This window comes from Emydura macquarii, unplaced genomic scaffold (genome assembly GCF_026122565.2).
Source record: "Emydura macquarii macquarii isolate MOO-44397 ecotype Brisbane River unplaced genomic scaffold, CSIRO-AGI_Emac_v2 contig_3517, whole genome shotgun sequence".
Taxonomy (NCBI): domain Eukaryota; kingdom Metazoa; phylum Chordata; order Testudines; family Chelidae; genus Emydura; species Emydura macquarii.
In genome coordinates this window covers 1,130,950-1,149,473 of record NW_027133654.1, presented here as the reverse complement: position 1 = coordinate 1,149,473, position 18,524 = coordinate 1,130,950, and the positions used below count along the sequence as shown (strand labels likewise).

Here is an 18,524-nt window from a genome sequence, read left to right as displayed (position 1 = left end):
GCTCAGTCCTCAGCCCACAGATGCTAATCTGTGATGAGTTCCCTCAGTCCTTTACTTTAGACACTGATTCCTGCCTGCATATCTCCAATTTCAGTTGCTGTTGAAAAGAAGAGAGAGCTATATGTTGCATGACTAATGATCAGAGGCAATCTCATAACTTAGATTATAAGATATTTGAGGCAAGGACTATGTTTTTTATACTGTTTGTACAGCGCCTCACACAAAATAAGGTCCTGGTCCAGGACTAGGGCTTGTAGCTGCTGTGGTATAATAATTTTAGTAGGTTCTTAGCACTACATTTATTTTTATTTGTTTTGGTTCAGCTTTAAAAGTAAATATAATCTTTATGCGTGTTTCTCTGATACTTCAGACTCTCTTCTCCCTCAGAAATTGCCTCCACTGATCCCTACACTTGGAGTCTGTCTCCTTCTCGACACCCCACACCTCAGAACTGTTGAGAGGACTTGACACTCGGAGGGAAGGCCCTGTACCATTGCTCATGTTCAGCCTGGCACTGAGACAGAGGTTATAAAGAGGCACATGGATGCTTTTCCCTTGGTTGTTTTTAATTACTGTTGACAAATCAAAGAACTTCTGGTCTCTGAGTAGATGTTGGTTTTGTTCTAAAACTTTTACCTTTAAAATAACAAGAAATTCTTTGGCCTGTGTTGTGCAGGAGATCAGATGACATGATCATAATGGTTCCTTCTGGTTTTAGAATCTGTGAAACTTGTGAGCTGTGCTTTTCTCATTTACATTTTACTGGATAGGACCTTCGGCCATAAATCTTTCAGGGTAGGTAAACTTTTCATAGACAATTGCAACACCACTGGTCTCTCTCTGGCAGTTGGTAGTAGACAACCTGTTCAACAGAGGGGTGGTTGGTTAGACCACAGATTTGACCCTGTTTCCTCTTTCAATGCCAAATAAGAACAGTTCCGTATTTGAACAGGCAAAGTCAAAGGCATCTGTCTATAGCCTTTCTCTTCTATCCAAGGTCAGGCCTTCTGTGTCTAATCTTACCTACCTTTTTATGACCTGCCTGTCACCATGATTATGAATGCCTGTGTAAAACTTTGCATAGGGACCTTAGCAAGACGATGCGAGAGAAGAGCACATGTGATCCTTATGGCTTCTGCTTGGGTTCACCACTTCTGGTATTCAAATCTCCTAAATGTAGCTGAGGAATCTCTTCTTTATGCCAGACATACTGATCTTCTCCAAGAAGGAAGGAAGGATTGGTCCATCCAGACCAAGTTGTTCTTTATTTAGCCAACAGGTACACTGATACTATGGCAATGAGCATCATATGGTGGATCCTGGCATCCTAACAACAGAATCCTTGGGTATGTAGCTTGATGTTTTGTCAGTTTCTGCTCAAGACCTGTCACCTTTCCATAATGAAATCTCACATGTTAAAGTTGAATTGTTTCATAGTTTAACAGTCAGGCTCTGATTCCTCATTCTTGTTGAGTGCCCTCCATCTGAGAATGCTTGTGTTCACTGCACTCATCTTCCCTGAAATTTCACTTGTGATGCTGGATATTTATTCTTTTCATCTGCATTTGCTTATACAGTGATTCTTTAAGGGCTTCCTGTATCTGTACCCCTGTAATGCAGCTTGGTAGTAAATTCACAGACTTGCCGATCATGTTGTGTTCATCTGACATTTGTATTTAAAAGTGGCCTCCTTGGTGGTGATAGCCTCAGTCAGGTGTGTAAGTGAACTCAAAGCCTTTATGGCTTATCCCCCTTCCAATGCCTTTGAAAAGACAAGGTAGTTTTCATGATACTCTCAGAATATCTTGCTGAAAGTATCTAAACTTCCAGTTCTCCTCTCCAGACTACATGACTCTGCTGGGCTTTAAACTTATTGTAGGCACATAGCTATTTCCTGGAGAGACTGGTTATTTTAGGTCTTTCTGGAAGACCATCTAGTTCGTTGTTGTGATGGAGTCCTCGGGGTGCAACCTAGGCTGTGGGACCACTGAGTCCTTCAAATGCACCAACTTGAGCTACCTCTCACTCTGTGATGTTGATGTCAAGCTACAGACCTCTGATAGGCTCCGCAATTACACAGACATCCACAGGGAGGGATATGCCCAACTGAGTTACATGAATTATCTCCTGGTCATTCATGAGCCACCAATAGAGAGGCTCTGGCCAATTCCCCCCAGCTCTCCAGCTTTGTACCCCAGAGCTGTACCATCTTGCAATGGTCAGAAGCCTGGCCAGTGTAACCTCATTACCTAGTTTGCCACTCTGACAAAAGAATAGTGGACGTGCAAGAGCCCTTGTTAACCTGAGTTGAGATTTCCCACTCACTTCAATTGAAACACACTGTTTTAATTAAAATATAAAACAGATTTATTAACTACAGAAAGATAGATTTTAAGTGATAAGTGGTAGGCATAAAAGTCCGAGATAGTTACCTTAAGAAAATAAAATATAAACACACATTTTAAGTCCTAAACTTTTCATTTAAGCAAGAGTTGAATCAAACAATGTCTCACCTGAAAGATAGCAGGTTACAGTTCCTCAATACATAGGCTTGAGACTACCTTTGAGCCTGGAACCACCCTTCCCCAGTTCAAAGGCTTTGTCTTCCAGATGTGCTTCCAGGTATTGAGATGGGGTGGAGAGAGGACAAGTGATGGCACTGTCTTTCTTTTTATACTTTCTTCCAGCTTGCTAGAAAGATCCTTTCTATGTTGTGCGGGTTAGGCAGCCCACATTGGTCAGGCAGTCTCCACTGGCTGTGTGCTCTCTCTGAGATGTGTCTGGGATGAGTGTTGGGAGAGGGGATTCCCTTTAGTGGGGCATCAGCACATGTCAGGCTTGTCCTTTGTTGCAATTGAAAGGTTGGCCGTGCATGTCTCCCTTTCTCACAACCTATTTAATAACACATATTGCAATATTTCATAACTTCACATATAATGATATCACATACAATCCAGGATATTAATATTCAGCAGATTAAGACATTAGAATGATACCTCACAAGCCATAGTTTGTACAAAATGTATCATATTACCGTGGTGACTATGGGGGTTACAGAGTGCTACTTTGAGATACATCGTGTCACAGTTATATTTGGAGAAATTTTCTCCTTTGGATCTTCCGTACAGATGCTACTACAATGGCCTACTCTTTACATTCAGACTTGATAACGGAAGACTTGAGTTTAGATATCAGGGGAACCATAAAGCCCATTGCACTAGGGATATGGTACTATATCCACTGTTTGCACCGAATTCTCATCCACCCCTCCATCATAACTCCTACTCTATCCACAGGCAGTCCCTGCCCATGCACACACGTTCCCCATTCCAGCTGCCCCACTACAGCTAGCAACATCTGATGTGATGCCATCATATGCTAATTAATCATTGTATTTCTGAATTAATCTCCAGGAGTGGGGGATCTGTGGAGGCAATTACATAAGACTTAAAATTAAGTTACTTACAAGTAAATGGAAAACTAAAAGTACATTGTCTTCATAGATCCTCACTGGCCTTCCCTGTGTCTTTTGAAGTCTGTGGTTTATAGTCCTTTCTTTACTCAGTTCCTATATGACTTCCCAAAAAACTTTTTAATAATGAGCTGGATGTCAAGTTACATGTGCAATTACATGTGATGCCCTCACCTGCCCTCCCACAGTACACACATCCATGCACCTTCAGGGACCAACAGCTTCCAATGGTTCTGAGGTTTGCATTGGCTGACTTGGAGTGAGGATTTGCAGAAACAAGAGATCTGGCGCGTGAGACTGTATGGTCCTGAGCAATCCTTTAAGATGCTGAATGTCCAATAGGAGTTGAGTGAGTTCAACATCTTGCAAGATTGAGCTGCTGGAGTACTCCATTGAATCATAAGTAATTTTATTTTCAGAATAGTCCTATGAACATATTCTACATTTAAAAATGAGTTTCTTACTTGCTGCAGATGTAACAGAATTTATTATTGGGATCAAAATACAATATTTCAACATCAGAATTATATAAAAGTAAAACAATCACACTTTAATGGACTGTAGAATCTACAGTATATAGTCTTTGACAGATATGTAAGGTTGCATTATAGGGAACTTTTTTGTTTATGGTGAAGTGAGTCAATGTTCACCTTCCATATTTTTAATATGCCTACCTGGTTTTAGTATCTTAAATACGTGATTTAAAACAAGCAGATTGTTGCTCCTTTTAACACTGAAAAACTCAGGTGATGATGATATTGGGATCATGTACATATGGTAATTCGGCATGAAGAGAAGCGAGTGTAAAATTATACCTGATGCCTGCCCTGTGAAACACTACTTTGTTTACATTTTATGGGGTCTGGCAATGCAAACCTCTGCAAACAATAAAAATGATGGTTATTAAGTTCTATGTGGCCAACAAATAGTGGTTAAACAGAGACAGACGGTAGTTGTGGTTAAACATTAGTGGATGTGGCTTTCAATGACTGACAGCATTTGTTTTCCTTCCAATGACAAGAATTTTCTTACATAGTTATCAAATATGCTTCAACTAGTCCCTGAACACTTTGAAAGGATTCCCAAAGAACATGTTGCCTGCAACAGAACAGAAGCTTCCACACAGAAGTTAACAAGACTGAATTTAAGAATGCGTGCTTCAATTTAGAACTGACATATGTATTATTAACATTTTAATATGACACAAAAGTATCCCCTTAAGTGTTGTTTCTGTTGAATTTATCAGATTAACCACCCCCAGTTCCCCATCTGAAATTCCATTATAGGTATGTATGATTTATTGAAATTCAGTCTCTGGAAATATCAGAATGATAGCTTAAATCTGCTGCTTATTAGGCAGAGGAGGAAACAGAAGCCTTCATTAGAACTAGCATTTTTCTGCAGATGTAAATGTAAAATGATCATATAGCTAGACTGACAAGGTGGGTGAAGTGTAATATCTTTTATTGGATCATCTTCTGTTGGTGAAAGAGACAAGCTTAAGAGCTGCACAGAGCTCTTCAATAATAACACTGGAAACGACAGTGATATCATTTGGGTTTCCTAAAATATTAAACCAACAGAGGTTTGAAATGGATAGGCTTTAGAAACATATACTCTACACCCATCCTCAGTAGATTTGAATGTGAGTTCATTTTAAATGCTTTTCATTTATACCATAGTAAACATTTGGATAATGAAGTCCAGACATGCTCAGTAGAAGCCATTATTGTGAGAAGGCATAGCGATAATTCCACAAGTACGTTTTTATAGGAAGCACCTTTAAACTGTTTCTGACTTTATGCGGCTTCTCTGACAGATATTGGTGTTTGTAAAGATCCTACAGTTTGTGTTTGGTGTTTCTGTAGTGATTTTATGGTGATCTGTTATACAAAACAGATGTGCTTGTATCCTATTGTGCTATGGAAGATGCCTTTTCATTTTTCCTTCTGGACGTTGAAGGTGTCTGTTGTTTGTGTGTTTATGCAGTACGTTGAATAGAAGGGCTAAGTTTAGTGTTCTTGCTATCAGGAAAGTTTTATTTGTGGAAATGGGTTCGTTTTTCTAATTGGATGTTTATAAGTGCTTAAGGGTGCATTGATTGTATATGCTACATGTAAAACACTGGCTAAATTGGAAATAGTTTTGCAGAAAAACTGTCCAAATAACTTTTTATGCAGTTTTGTTGTAATGTATTGATCCCAGAATATTAGAGAGACAAGGTAGGTCAGATAATATCTTGTATTGGACCGACTTCTGTTGGTGAGAGAAACAAGCTTTTGAGCTTACACAGAGCTCTTCTTCAGGTCTGAAACCAGGGTTAGTGTACACTTAAAACTTGCAATGATACAGCTATACTGATACAGCTGTGTCACTGGAAGAGCACTTGTGTATCCACGTTATGTCGATGGATGAGAACTCTCCTGCTAACATAATAAAACCACCTAAATGAGTAGTGATAGCTACGTCAGCCGGAGCACATAGCGCTGTCCACACAATTGTTTGTGCTGGCAAAACTTATGTTGCTCAGGGGGTGGGTGTTTTTTCACTTCTCTGAGAGACAAACATTTTTCTGGCACAAGTGCTAGCGTAGGCAAGGCCTCAGTGTCCCTTCTACATACAAGGTGGTACATATTGTTTAGCAGAAGTAGTTAACACATATTTCAAGGGAAAACCTAGGTGAAGTGGCCCCTTAACACCTCTCCAGTCATAGGAAGGAATGAGGGTATGGAGAGTGGGGGGGGAGAAAGTAGCTGGAACGGGGGATTGTTGTAACAAGCCATAAATCCAGTGTCTCTATGCAGTCCATTATTTTTAATGTCTAGCATAGTTAGGAATTTAAGCTCCTAGTCTTGTCTTTTGAAGATATTGTGCAGGCTTCCTTTGAGGATGAGGACTGATAGGTCAGACATACAGTGATCACTTTGTGAAAAGTGTTCACCCACAGGTGATAAGGTGTTTTTGTCTTGTATCATTTTCCTGTGAATTCATTCAAGAGCATAGTGATTGTCTGGTTTCACCTACATAGTTGTTGTTGTGGCATTCAGTGCACTGGATGGGGTATATTCATATTGTGATAGGCATGTGTAAGACCCATTAATCTTGAAAGGTGTGTTGTGAGGGATTGATCATTGTAAAAGTGGAGATATGTCTGCAGCTTTTGCATCTGTTCTGGCAGGGTCTGGTGCCGCCTTGAGTTGGTGAGTCCTGGTCTGTGGGGAGCTTGCTTCTGATGATGAGCTTGGAGAGGTTGGGGGTTATTTCAAGGCCAAAAGATTTCTTTCAGGGTGGGTTCCCCATCAAGTATAGGTTGTAGTTGTTTGATGATGCCCCATATGTGTTCTAGTGTGGGATGGTAGGTGACAAGTAGGGGTTTGCAGTCAGTGGGGGTTTTGTTTCTGTATTGAAGCAGATTCTCTTTGGGTATTTGGGTGGCCCCTTTCATGAACTTTCTCCTCAGAGCATATTCTCTTGTATCTGAATGCCTTGCTGTAGATAACCAATTTCTTGGTGGGTTTGAGGTGCTTACTAGATTTATGAAGGTAGGTTTGGTGATCGATAGTTTCTTGTATAATTTCTGTAGGGTTCCACAGTTGAAGCTGATTGTGATCTCCTGGCTGTTTGATGCTGGTGTTGAGTGTTCCAGAGAGAGTTTAATGGACAGGTAGTGGTGGAAATCTATGAAGGAGTTTGGGAGAGCCATCCTAGTACCCATGGCTGTTCCCATGGTTTGGACAGTGTTTGTTGTCGGATGTAAAATTGTTATTGGTCAGTGTTGTCCATTGTCTTGCAAATATTCAAGGCAGGAAGCTATGCTGTCATTGTGAGCAGTGTTGGTGTTTAGGGAAGTGACATCCATTGTGGCAGGGCTAGTGTTCTGAGGGAGGTTGTAAATGTTGTGGAGTTTGTGGAGGAAGTCATCTGGCCCTTTGTGTGGTGAGTAGTTTGAGGATAGATTCTATGAGTCCAGATATTCCTTCAGTAAAAAGTACTGTGGCCAGATATGATGGGTGTGCCTGGGTTCCCTTGTTTGTGTATCTTGGGAAGCATGTAGAAGATCCTGGGGTGGGTGTATGGTGGATTAATTTGTAGAGTTTCTCTTAGAGTTGTTTGGGGAAGGATTTGATATTCTTAAATTACTGGGTAAGTTATGGTATGGGGTCTTCTTTGAGTTCTTTATAGTAGGTGGTATCAGAGAATTGTTGATTGGCCTCTAATGAAGTTGGATGAGGATTCTCAGCTGTTGTAAATCAGTGTAGCTTCATCAAATTTGCCCCCTTAGTCTTCAAAGAGAGCCCTCCTGGCTGAGTTGGTGTCATTTATTAAGATTTCCTGGCTCTTTACATTATAAGACCATGTTTTCATCTATTTTTAACTTTGCCAGAGGTTCAGGCAGAAATTCCCCATGTTAGGTGTTAGCCTCAAGCTGAATAATTTTGAATTCATGTTGCCATATTAAAAAAAAAATCATAAAACTGTTTTCTGGAGAAGCTCTAGTACCTCTGTGCTTTGGAGCAGAAACTTGAAATTTGGCAGAGTGTCACCTTGTTGGCAAGGGATGTGCCTTTTGCAGCCTGTCCCTATGAAAATTTCCATAAATTTGGCCAAGTTATGAGACGCTAAAAATCTCAGTTTTCACATGCTCAGTATTGCTTGTTTTTGATATCTAAATGTTCCAAAGATTGCATCTGTAGTAAGCATGTTCTATCCCAGGGATACAGGTGCTGAGCAAGACTTTCCATGAAGTTTGCTCTTCCTCACATCATTTTGTCTAAATGATTAAATATTAATTGAACCTGACTCTCTCATGTCCCAAGTGAGGGTCATAACCATTGAGCTGTACAGAGTCTCTCTCTCAGTAATGTGGCACAAACACTGACAGCAGGGAGACTCTCTCTCCTGTTCTCTCAGACCCCTTCCGTTGGTACCAAGGGAGGTTGGAGGAGGAGGAAACAACCTGACTGAAAAGCAGATGGGTCAGAAGCCAGCTCTGTGGGGTAGAAAGGGGGGGGGACTGCAGTGGACATAGGGGTGGGGAGGGAAGTGGGACTGGGATGTGGAACAGAGATGGAACCAGGGAATGGAGTGTGGAGCCAAGGACAGGCTACAGGGGCAGAAAGGGTCAGGCTTAGGGGTGTAGGGGAAAAAGAGTCTGTGCCCAATAGATCACACTCCCCTCAGAACCTGGAATAGAACCCAGAATTAGAGCTTGTCCTGCAGATATTTTTAAAAGTTTGGAATCTTTTTCCTGTTCTGTATTGAGATAAAACTGAGAGCTGTCAAAGTTTTTTGATGCGGCTTGGAATCTCCTCAGCTCAAAGTGCTGAAGTACCACTCCCAACACACCCCTTCCTGACCCGTCCCACCCTGTATGTCACTAGTTGTAAAGAGGTCCTCAAAGCACAGTCTTTTCATTGCCTTCATCTGGGGAAATCCTCCCTAACAGGTACACTGGCTGTTAGAGAGACTTTATGCTGCTCTGGCCCTTTTATGCAGAGTGGGGGTGAGGGTATCACCCCTGATTTTTACTGCTGCAATAGGAGGAGATTAGTAGCTTCAGTGATAGTAGTGATTTTTTTCCAGAAAAATGAGAGCTTAAACTTTTCATTTTAATAGTATTTAGCGTTGGTCAAACTATAAGAGGATACAATTTTTTTCCCCACGGTCACATTTCCCTATCAAATGATTTAAAATTTCATGACCCAAAAACTTGAAGGTTTAGTACAATGGTATTTGATGTTTTAATGTAATCACAGATAAAAGTAACACATATTATCAATGGGATTTATATAAAACTTGCTCATTTATGTCAAATCATAATTTTTGACTCTGTCCTTATCTGGTCTCCTGAAAATGTTATTTAATTTTGTTCTTCACACTCCCAGATCCTGTGAAATAAGAAAAGTGATTTTGTTTAGTGTGAATAGGACAGAATCAAATGCAAATTTCTCTTTTATAGCTATTTTAGCTCTCAAGTACTACTTCAATAAAAACAAAAAGGGTTTTTATAATCATGACTGAAAAGACACATAGGGAGTGAATAAATTGAGTAACAAGTGACCATCTTTATTGTCTCTCTTCTGTCACTGCATACCTTCTATTGAAAAGTAAAAATGGAAAGCTTTTTCTCACTGTCAGGTGATAATTTTCCTGTTTTTCAATGGCTCTAAAATCTTTCATTTGAAATCATAGCAATTTCTCCTCTTTGTTTTTCCACTTTCCTTTGTCAGTCTCCATGAAGTTGATTGATAATTTTGTAATAAAATAACTTCAGAATAAGCATGATTTTTAACAAATTGAGACATACAAGGGTGCACTCTAAATGAGTGAGCAATTGTATGCCTAATTTGTGTGTACAATGACTAAGATTGTTTGTACCAGTTAATCACATGTGCAGATGGCCTAGTAAGTGAATTGCATGAGAAACTTGAAAATTGTGGCTTTTATATCTAATATTTACAAAGTGTATATTTGAAGAAAGTCTGTATTTTGGCTTATGAAAGTCAATGGGATTTGTGTTCCTAAGTCACTTAGATACTTTTGAAATCCCCCCCCCTCCATAAGTTCCTAAATAGGGACTGGAGAGCCTAAGCGGAGGCACCACCTTTTTGAAAATGATAGCTGTGGCCTTCAAGAAATAAGGACGGAAAAAACCCAAGTTGTTGTATATGACAATGAACTAAATTGGCAGAGAGATGCTTGGGTTTGGTGGTTTGCAGAGGAGCCCTGAGTTTTGTTTTAAACCTAGGGAGTTAAAACATTTCTATATATTTCCCTTTGCACTTTTAAAAACTGAAGCATCCATGATGGTTTCTAATTAGAGGAACATTTTAGTCTGTTGTTCTATCTCCTGTTGAAGAACATGATGTTTATTTTATGTATTACTCTGTATCTGAATCTAAACAATCTGAGTAATTTTTCATCTAATGTCATAACAGAGAGTCATTAACTAGAGCAGCAATCTATTATTAGAGGATTACCTCTATAATAACACATTTAATGGTATTTGTTTCAACCAACAACATGCTATTTTGATGGTAAAACTATGTGAAAGAGTATGAACCATTTCTTATGTTCTTACAGTTGAAGGTGTTAACCTATGGAAACTGAATAGTGAGGTAGATGGAAAGAATGAAATATAAGCTAAAGGGTTAGCCCTGACATAATTTTCAAGCAAAAATTACAGCATTATGAAATAGGCATATAAGGCTGCCTAGCAGTTTGCATTAAAGGTATTGTGCTAATTTATACAATGTGACAAGAGCTGGTGGATGGCACCTTACAGATGTGTATAGTGAGGAGAGTTTTGACATTTCTACTTTGTGTTGTTGTAAAGGAGAATCTTGAATTGGAGAACGAAGCAGAGCTGATTGTATAGGAGGTCCCGGTCAAGAAAGATGTGTTCATTTGGGGTGGCCGGGGAGAATGGGGTTCAAAGCACACTTATACAGAACCTAGCCAGAGCCTACATTCCCTGGAGCATTAGACTTTTGTCCAGTCAGCCTGCCTGACAGTACTAGTGGGCCCCATGTGACATGGGTGTCTTAGTTAAACACATTGCCATGGTTATGTAGTAAACACTTGGGGCAGCACACATTACTATTTAAGACTCGTAGAAAATGTTGGAGATCTTGCTGTATCACATCATTGCCACTCATGTGCTACAGCTCCTGTTCCCCTCACCCTCACATCGTCAGTACAAACTAGAGACTGGCTCAGAATATTTACCTGAAAACATGGTGATGTCAATAAAATGTCTTCCTCTTAAAATGGTGGGGAAGGTATAAAAAGTGAAAGAAGGTATAGAGGCTCCATTACACTGTTATGTACATTCCTTACAATTGGAATAGACTGGAGACTATCTAAGAGGCGTTGACATCTCAGTCAGCACAAATTTCTTTAACTTGGTTCAAAGACTCCTCCTTCTGACCCAGATTCATTGCTGCCAAAAGAATGCAAATAAATAACCCATTTGACCAGTGCAGTAAAACAGCCCAAAAATAACAGCTATGGATTACATACAGTTCAGTCAACTCACTTAGCCAATGCATCTTCAGAGTAAATGAGCATGGTCATTCGCTATTAGTCTTTGGTCAGCTCCAGAGCTCATTGAATGCTGGAGCTGGAACAATCTATTCATTGCTTCCATGCCTTGACGGCAAAGGAATTTTCCTAATTGGCCAATGCTGGATATTTTTGACAATAACAGCCATAACTGGCTTCCTATGCTACCAGATTTGCAGGAGGAATGTGAACCAACCAGCATTGATGTCCTTCCTGATCAATATTCTATTCTAGCCTTATTTTTAGGATTGCCTTTACCCCTTTCTATTATAAAGAAGCCACTGGATGTCCTCAGTTCCTTATTTTAATGATAATCTGGTGTTTTTATGGGAAATACGTACAATTCCATTTGGTCTTATTTTTAGGAACCTATGTACTTCCACCAGAAAATTGTTACTTTGTTTTGAGGGTGTATCTACACCTTAATTAAAAACCTGCGGCTGACCCATGCCAGCTGGCTCGGGTTCATGGGGCTCTTGTTAAGGGGCAGATGTTCAGGCTCTAGGACCTTGCAAGGTGGGAGGGTCCCAGACCCGGGCTGCAATCCAAGCCCAAATGTCTACACTGCAATTAAAAAGCCTTTTAGCCTGAGCCTCTTGACCCTAAGTCAGCTGGCCAGCCACAGGTGTCTAATTGCAGTGTAGACGTACCTTAAAAGGCTTTAGTTCCTAGCCAGTGAAGGGGATGCAGGCTGATTACCTCTGTATTGCTTTGATCTGGCCTTTCAAGTTCTTGTTTCAAAACTTAAGGTTTTTGCATATTCTGTACAAATCTTATAATAGATTCTAGTTTTTGTACCGTTGAGTTGCATATGTGACAATTTTTTTGTTTAAGAATTAATTAGTAGTTCTCCTTACCAGCGACATGAGACACCTTTGGTTAATGTCAGTTAAAATTTGAACCAGAAAGTGAGATTTTTTGCAAAACTCTCTTGTATTAACTAAATATTATTCAGGGGAAAGAGAATCTTCATATTTTTACTCCAGGGTGCTCGTTATCTAACATCTGTATTGCATTACTGTTCACTCAATATATTTTTGAATATATTGCTTGTTGTCGTCCAAGCAGGAACAAATTTGGCGTGTAGTTTTGTTTACTGATCAACAACAAGGACCACATAACCATCAGAAGCTTGTTATAGACATTAGCCTGCTGATAATATCTCTGGGTTCCTTTTTTTATTTTATTAAAATTATTTAGAGTGGCGTTCCAGATTCCAAAATTAAAAAGTTGTATATTGTGTCTGAGATTGTTAGATCTTAAAGATTTGATTAGCAACCTTTCGTTGTTTCTCCTTTTAATGGCATCACTAGTCTGTAGCCTGTAGGCTTACACTGCACAGCTAATGATTTTATTTGAAATTGTGGGAATTGCTTTAGGCACTTATGCTAATATTCATGTTTTGTTGGTATTGTATCGTTAAAGCCACTGTATTGGAAGAAACATTGAAAGAAAGAGGAAACAGGAAACTTTAGTATTCTTGCAATTTTCTGTGAATTGCTTCTTAACTTTTGTTTTCAGTTATATAAAAATCACAATGAAATAACCTACATTTTAAATGTAACTAGCCAAAAAATGCAATTATTATGTTAAAACCTTCTTTTCAATCACTTTTCTGCACACTGTGTTCACTGGCCCAGAAATGATAGATCTTACTCTTCACTTTGATGTTTCTTTGGATGCACTGCTTATAACTCAGAATTCTGGCCCCAGAAGGCCAATATATTCCTAGTTCACATCTTATACCTGGGCAATGTCCTTCTCTATTTGGTTGAAGTGAAAAGTTCTGATACTCAATAAAGAGTAATTGCTCTCTCTTCCATTAGTTTGCTCTCTGCAACAAGCTCCTGAGCTTTGACATAACTAATTTATTTTCAATTGCTTTATCCTATGTTGTTTTGGTTTTTTTAGACTATTTCTTCCTAAACTGTTTCCACGTACGTTTTAATTAGTTCCGTTTTCTGTTTGGGGCACTTATCTTGCCTTCTGCTCATACTGGTTCAAAAGGAACACAAAAAGGACCTCTCTCTTCTGTAAATGACCACAGCAGGCTTAGTCTGTCATAATTATACTCTTGTGGGATGCTCTGCTCTTGGGATTCAAAGCAGTGGAAAATATTTCAGTTCCACTCCATTTCCACAGTTCAGTTCAGTCTTGTCATTTCTATTAATATGTATAATTTTTAAAGTGAAACTTTTAAAACTTTATTAGTTAAAATAGGAGGAGATTTCCTTTTCCTGGAAGAAAGAGTGCTCCAGTCCATATACGAACTGCTTCATGGTTTTTCCAATACTGAGCAATCTTTGGAGATGTATATAAGATCTTGGAAAATGACAACTATATAATAAAGCTATTTCTCTTTGTAGTTGCTTATTTCCTTCATGATGCAGTTCAAGATACTGCCAAGATTTCTACTAGGGTCATAACATGCAATATAATGACTGGAAAGATTGAAGCTACAGCTTGCTGACCAAGAGTTTGTTTTATTTTATAGACAGACATAGATGGTCTTAAATATGGAGTTAATTACAATTAATAGCTTCTCTCCACAGCAAGAAAACCTACAGACTGTTTCTCTGTCTAGTTTTGTCTTAAGAGGTTCAGCTTTACCTGAGATTTAAAAGTTCTAGTTTGAAAAGATACAATATTTTGAGCTCCTTTAATGGAAGATCCAGATTAATCTAATTGTTTTCCATACTTATGAGACAGTGATATCCTTTAATTCTGAAATCTGTATTTCATACCCATATTCAGTAGCTTTTTCAGTCCATTTGATTTTTGTTTTGAGATTCCTTAGTGATTTGCTGTCAGTTAATCTCCTGACAATTTTTTGCTAATTTATGACAAAATGAAATATAAATTTTACCTTGAGTTTAGGGTTGTGTTTTTGTTTTGTTTTTTAAACTTATGAGCAAATGTTAATGCATATTGGTTTTTGGCTTGCTACTTTTTCAGTTCATCAGTAGAATACAAGAATTTTCATTTCACTGTGGCTAATTAGAAGAAGGGAGGTGTAGGCAAAGCAAGACAAAAATATAAACTGACACACTGAAGACTTTAGCATTTATGGGACAATGTAAGAAGCTAGGCTGCAAAAGCCTGACTGGAAGATCCTCTAGCTTCCTTATTCTAGCCAGGCTGCATTGAGTTCTGGGTCATGCTTTTGTATTTCCCATAAGCCACTCTTTATACATCAACCTAAAAACCCATATTCACCTGTATGGAATCCTGAAGGAGTCAGAGTTAATAGTGGTCTGATGGAAAAAATCTTGTGTGTACATTTATACTTGCCTAGATATAAACCAACTTTTTGGTTGATTAATTCAGTCATAATCAGCTGTACTCTTTCAAATGTTTGGGAGAAATCAGGTCTCTGGAAACTTTTTTTTTTTTTTTTTAAATGAGAGAATGGATGTTTCAGCCCTTTGGGCAGCATCCTACAACTAATAATACCTAAACATCTTTTAAAAAAAAGAATTATAGACCTTTTGAATTGTTCAAAAGTGGTTTTGTTCTTCTGTGTATTAAACATTTATTTACTGCTCGACAATGCTGACTAGAATAATTTGATTTTTTTTAACTGTTATGTATCAAATAGCTGTTCCTATTCTAATATTCTGAAACATTGATCTGCCAGTCTGTTTCTCCTAAAAAATTTAGGAACACAATTGAAAGTATAGTTTTTTGTTGAGACCTTTGCGTGACAACGAGTTAAGATTATTTATTTCTATGACTGGTCCAATTAAATTAAAAATATAAACACCATCAACTGTTTTTTATAGTTGTTAAGGAGTCTGTCACTTCTGGAGATTGGACATTTACTGGCTTTAATTACATTTGGCTTTTCAAGAACACTTGAAACTTAATGGCCTGTAGAGAGAAAAATCTGTCTGTGTCCCTTACGTGGCCTGTGAGGAAGAGTCGTCTCAGTCAAAAAGTAATTGGCATATACTTCTCAGACTATGTAGCAAATTGCTTTACATAGAAAACTCCTTTATCTAGGACCACATCATTTGCCTGATAAGGAATCTCTCCTGGAGCTACTTTCTGTGTGTTTTGTAACACTGGAATGAGAAGCAAGATAGAGGTCACTATGCTTAAAGCTATCTGGAAGTTAGTCTGTAAATTAATTGTTGCTTTTGTGTTTACAGAGCCAGCACATGGTATGTACAAATATGTATACAGCTAATTTTAACTCCCAGCTACTCAAGCAAGCAGTTTTGAGGGTCGGATGTAGCTTTCATAGCACAATTTGAGACCTTTTGTATTCCCTAAAAGTGATCAAAGAGCATCGCAATATGTACATGGTTATTTTGTTTTCTAAATAACATTCATGTTGGCGACTAGTGCGTGAAACAGTCAAATAGAATATGGCATTCTCACAGTTTTAGCTTACATTGAAGCTGGAAATCATTGTGTGGTTTTGGAAACCAAATCCATTCCAGAACACAGTTGGAAACTTTTTATATGACAGCCTGTTTTATAAAGACAGTAACATCAGTGGGAAGAGGAAGATGGAAATGCATATCCTAATGGAGGGTGAAATTGTGGCTTCATTGAAATCAATGTGAGTTTTTACATTGAATTCAACAGGACCAGGATTTCACCCAGATTATCTGCCCATCTACTCTTGTAATGGCTTACACAGCAAAGGTACATTTTACATATCATGAATAATAGCAAATTACTAACTTTTTTTAGCCACTTAAACAAGTACAGTACAAGGCACCTTGTATTTCTTGGATTTGTGAATAGCAATGCAAAATATTTTGTATATTTTAGCAGCTGAGTGGAAGTTAATAAATGTTTGTTTTCTTGGCCAGGTTGTCAAGTTATTAAGCAACAAAAGATCACAGGCAGTTGGAATACTAATGTCCAGTCTTCATTTAGATATGAAAGACATCCAGCATGGTAAGTAAAATAAACTTTTATTAGGTAAAGATTTTCAAGAAAAATATTTTTTTTCTAGAAGCCAAAAAATACTTGGTATAAGTGTGTATATACCCAATCGATTAGTGTTACACAATTGCCATGTGCTATATACAGGGTGGCCCAGTTAATATTGCTGTTCATTAAAGTCTTGCAATCTACATTCTTTCACATCAGTTTTCTCAGATACATGAAATCTAGGGTCTTTGGCTCTAGCCTATATGAAGAGAAGTCTTGTTGATTCTAACTCAAGTAGAATCATTGGGAACTTAGAAATGGTCCTGGAAATGCTGACTTCCATTTTGCTTATTTGCTATATAAAATAGCTCCTATGTTTAGCATTAGAATAACATGTACAGGCTTCTTAGTTACTTTATCTTCAACAGTGTTATAAAGAGAAATATTTTGGTGAGATTGTAATACTTTTTACATTTAGGATGGCTGAAAAGAAGTGAAAAGTGGAGTTATATTTCTATTCACAGTGTCCTTTATACTTCCCAAGGGCTTTGAATAGATTTAAAGCAGACTGAACTGTCCTGTGAAGTGCCAGCCTACCTATTAAATAAATATGGTTTCAAGTATAGCACAGACTTAATACACCCTGAAAATATTTTTCTAGTTTTCTTTACAGATGTGAATTCTGTTTGCTGTGCTTTAGATTATTTTGTGGAATAATTCATATTTAGAACAAATTTTACAGTGTTCTGTCAGCTAGTGAGTAACTCTTAATCACAATTTAAGTTTTTATTAAATTGTTTTGATGGTTACTAGACTTCCTCAAGCTGAAACGTTTAGGATGGTAGTCATAGAACAAGGCGCCAGTACTGGCGCCAAGAAGTACTTGGTATTTCTAAAGCTGGCAGATGTAGTTCAGTTAAGTCATTGAGTGAAATCTGAAAACAATGATATGGTCCTTTCCTTCAGTCAAATATTCAACTTGGTTTGACTTAATAATGAGAACCTTATGAACAAAGGAGTCCGCCTAACATCTGTGTCTGTGGTAAAGCCAACACAAGTTCATTGAAAAATTTGCTTGCTTAACATGCAACACTAACAATAACATGGCATGAATGGTAGTTGAAGGGGGTCAAACAATATTATGCTTAACCTTTATCCCATTAGAATGTTAAGCACATAGGATCATCTGCTCTACAAGTTACACACTATTTTGTATTACTCCCTTTCAGTTGCTGTTAGCTTACAACCAAAAAAGCTTTGCTAAAACACAATTCACTATTATCCTTATTTACTTCAGTCTGAAACATGACTGAAATACTGAAATAGAAGCAATATTTTTCTATTGGGAAAGCTTTTGGAAAATAACATGAAGAACCTGTTGCTTGGTGTTAAGGCAGTTTTTGGGGCAGGAAAGAAGCATGGACTGGGCTGAGCAAGGCAGATGCTGTGCTACAAAATCATGCAACATCAAGTATGCCTCTCCCCTTCCTGCCTCTTGTCAATTCAAACCAGTTTCCTCCCTATCTCCATTTCAGACTCGCACCCAGGCGTTTCCTCAGCACAGACAGATATCTGCCCTTTTCCTTTCCAGACATCCCCCACACACCTTACAGTGTAGACAGATGTACACCCTCATGCCCGCTCAGTTTGCTGGTCCTGGATTTTTGATTACGGCAAGGGTGTGGGTGCTTAGTGCTAATGCTCTTGGGGGGGAAGGTTCTATTACATGTCCCTTCCTCCCCCTTTAATCCCAGGGCCAGCTGTCTCAACACTGGGCCTACAAGCAGCTTCCCCCATCCTCTCTATTGCCAGTCATTGGAGAACACAAAAGCAGAAGGCACCAGTCTGGTAAATGTCCTTTGTTTTGGCCTGGATTTCACTGTCCTGAAAACATCAGGCCAATCTGCCAGTTATATGACAATTGTAAAGAACAACATGCAATGTTGCTATCTCTTGTGATTAGATTGTGAGTTTTGTGATACTCGATGTTTTTCTTAAACCCCCAGCTTCTGGAGTCAAGTGATTGAGATAATCTGTTTTTCATTTTTTTTTAAAGTGAGGTTACCATCCACATGATTATCGTGAAAATCTTGTAAACATG

At 38.5% G+C, this 18,524-nt stretch overlaps 1 protein-coding gene across 4 annotated transcripts in view; it reads left to right on the top strand.

Annotated features, from left to right (window-relative positions):
• FMN2 (formin 2) overlaps window positions 1–18,524 on the top strand; it is a 227,799-nt gene that overhangs the window by 93,633 nt on the left and 115,642 nt on the right. For all 4 annotated transcript variants that reach the window (XM_067535849.1, XM_067535852.1, XM_067535851.1 and 1 more), the window contains exon 8: window positions 16,360–16,447. In XM_067535849.1, coding sequence (XP_067391950.1) covers window positions 16,360–16,447 — 88 coding nt within the window. The remainder of the gene's footprint in view (window positions 1–16,359; window positions 16,448–18,524) is intronic.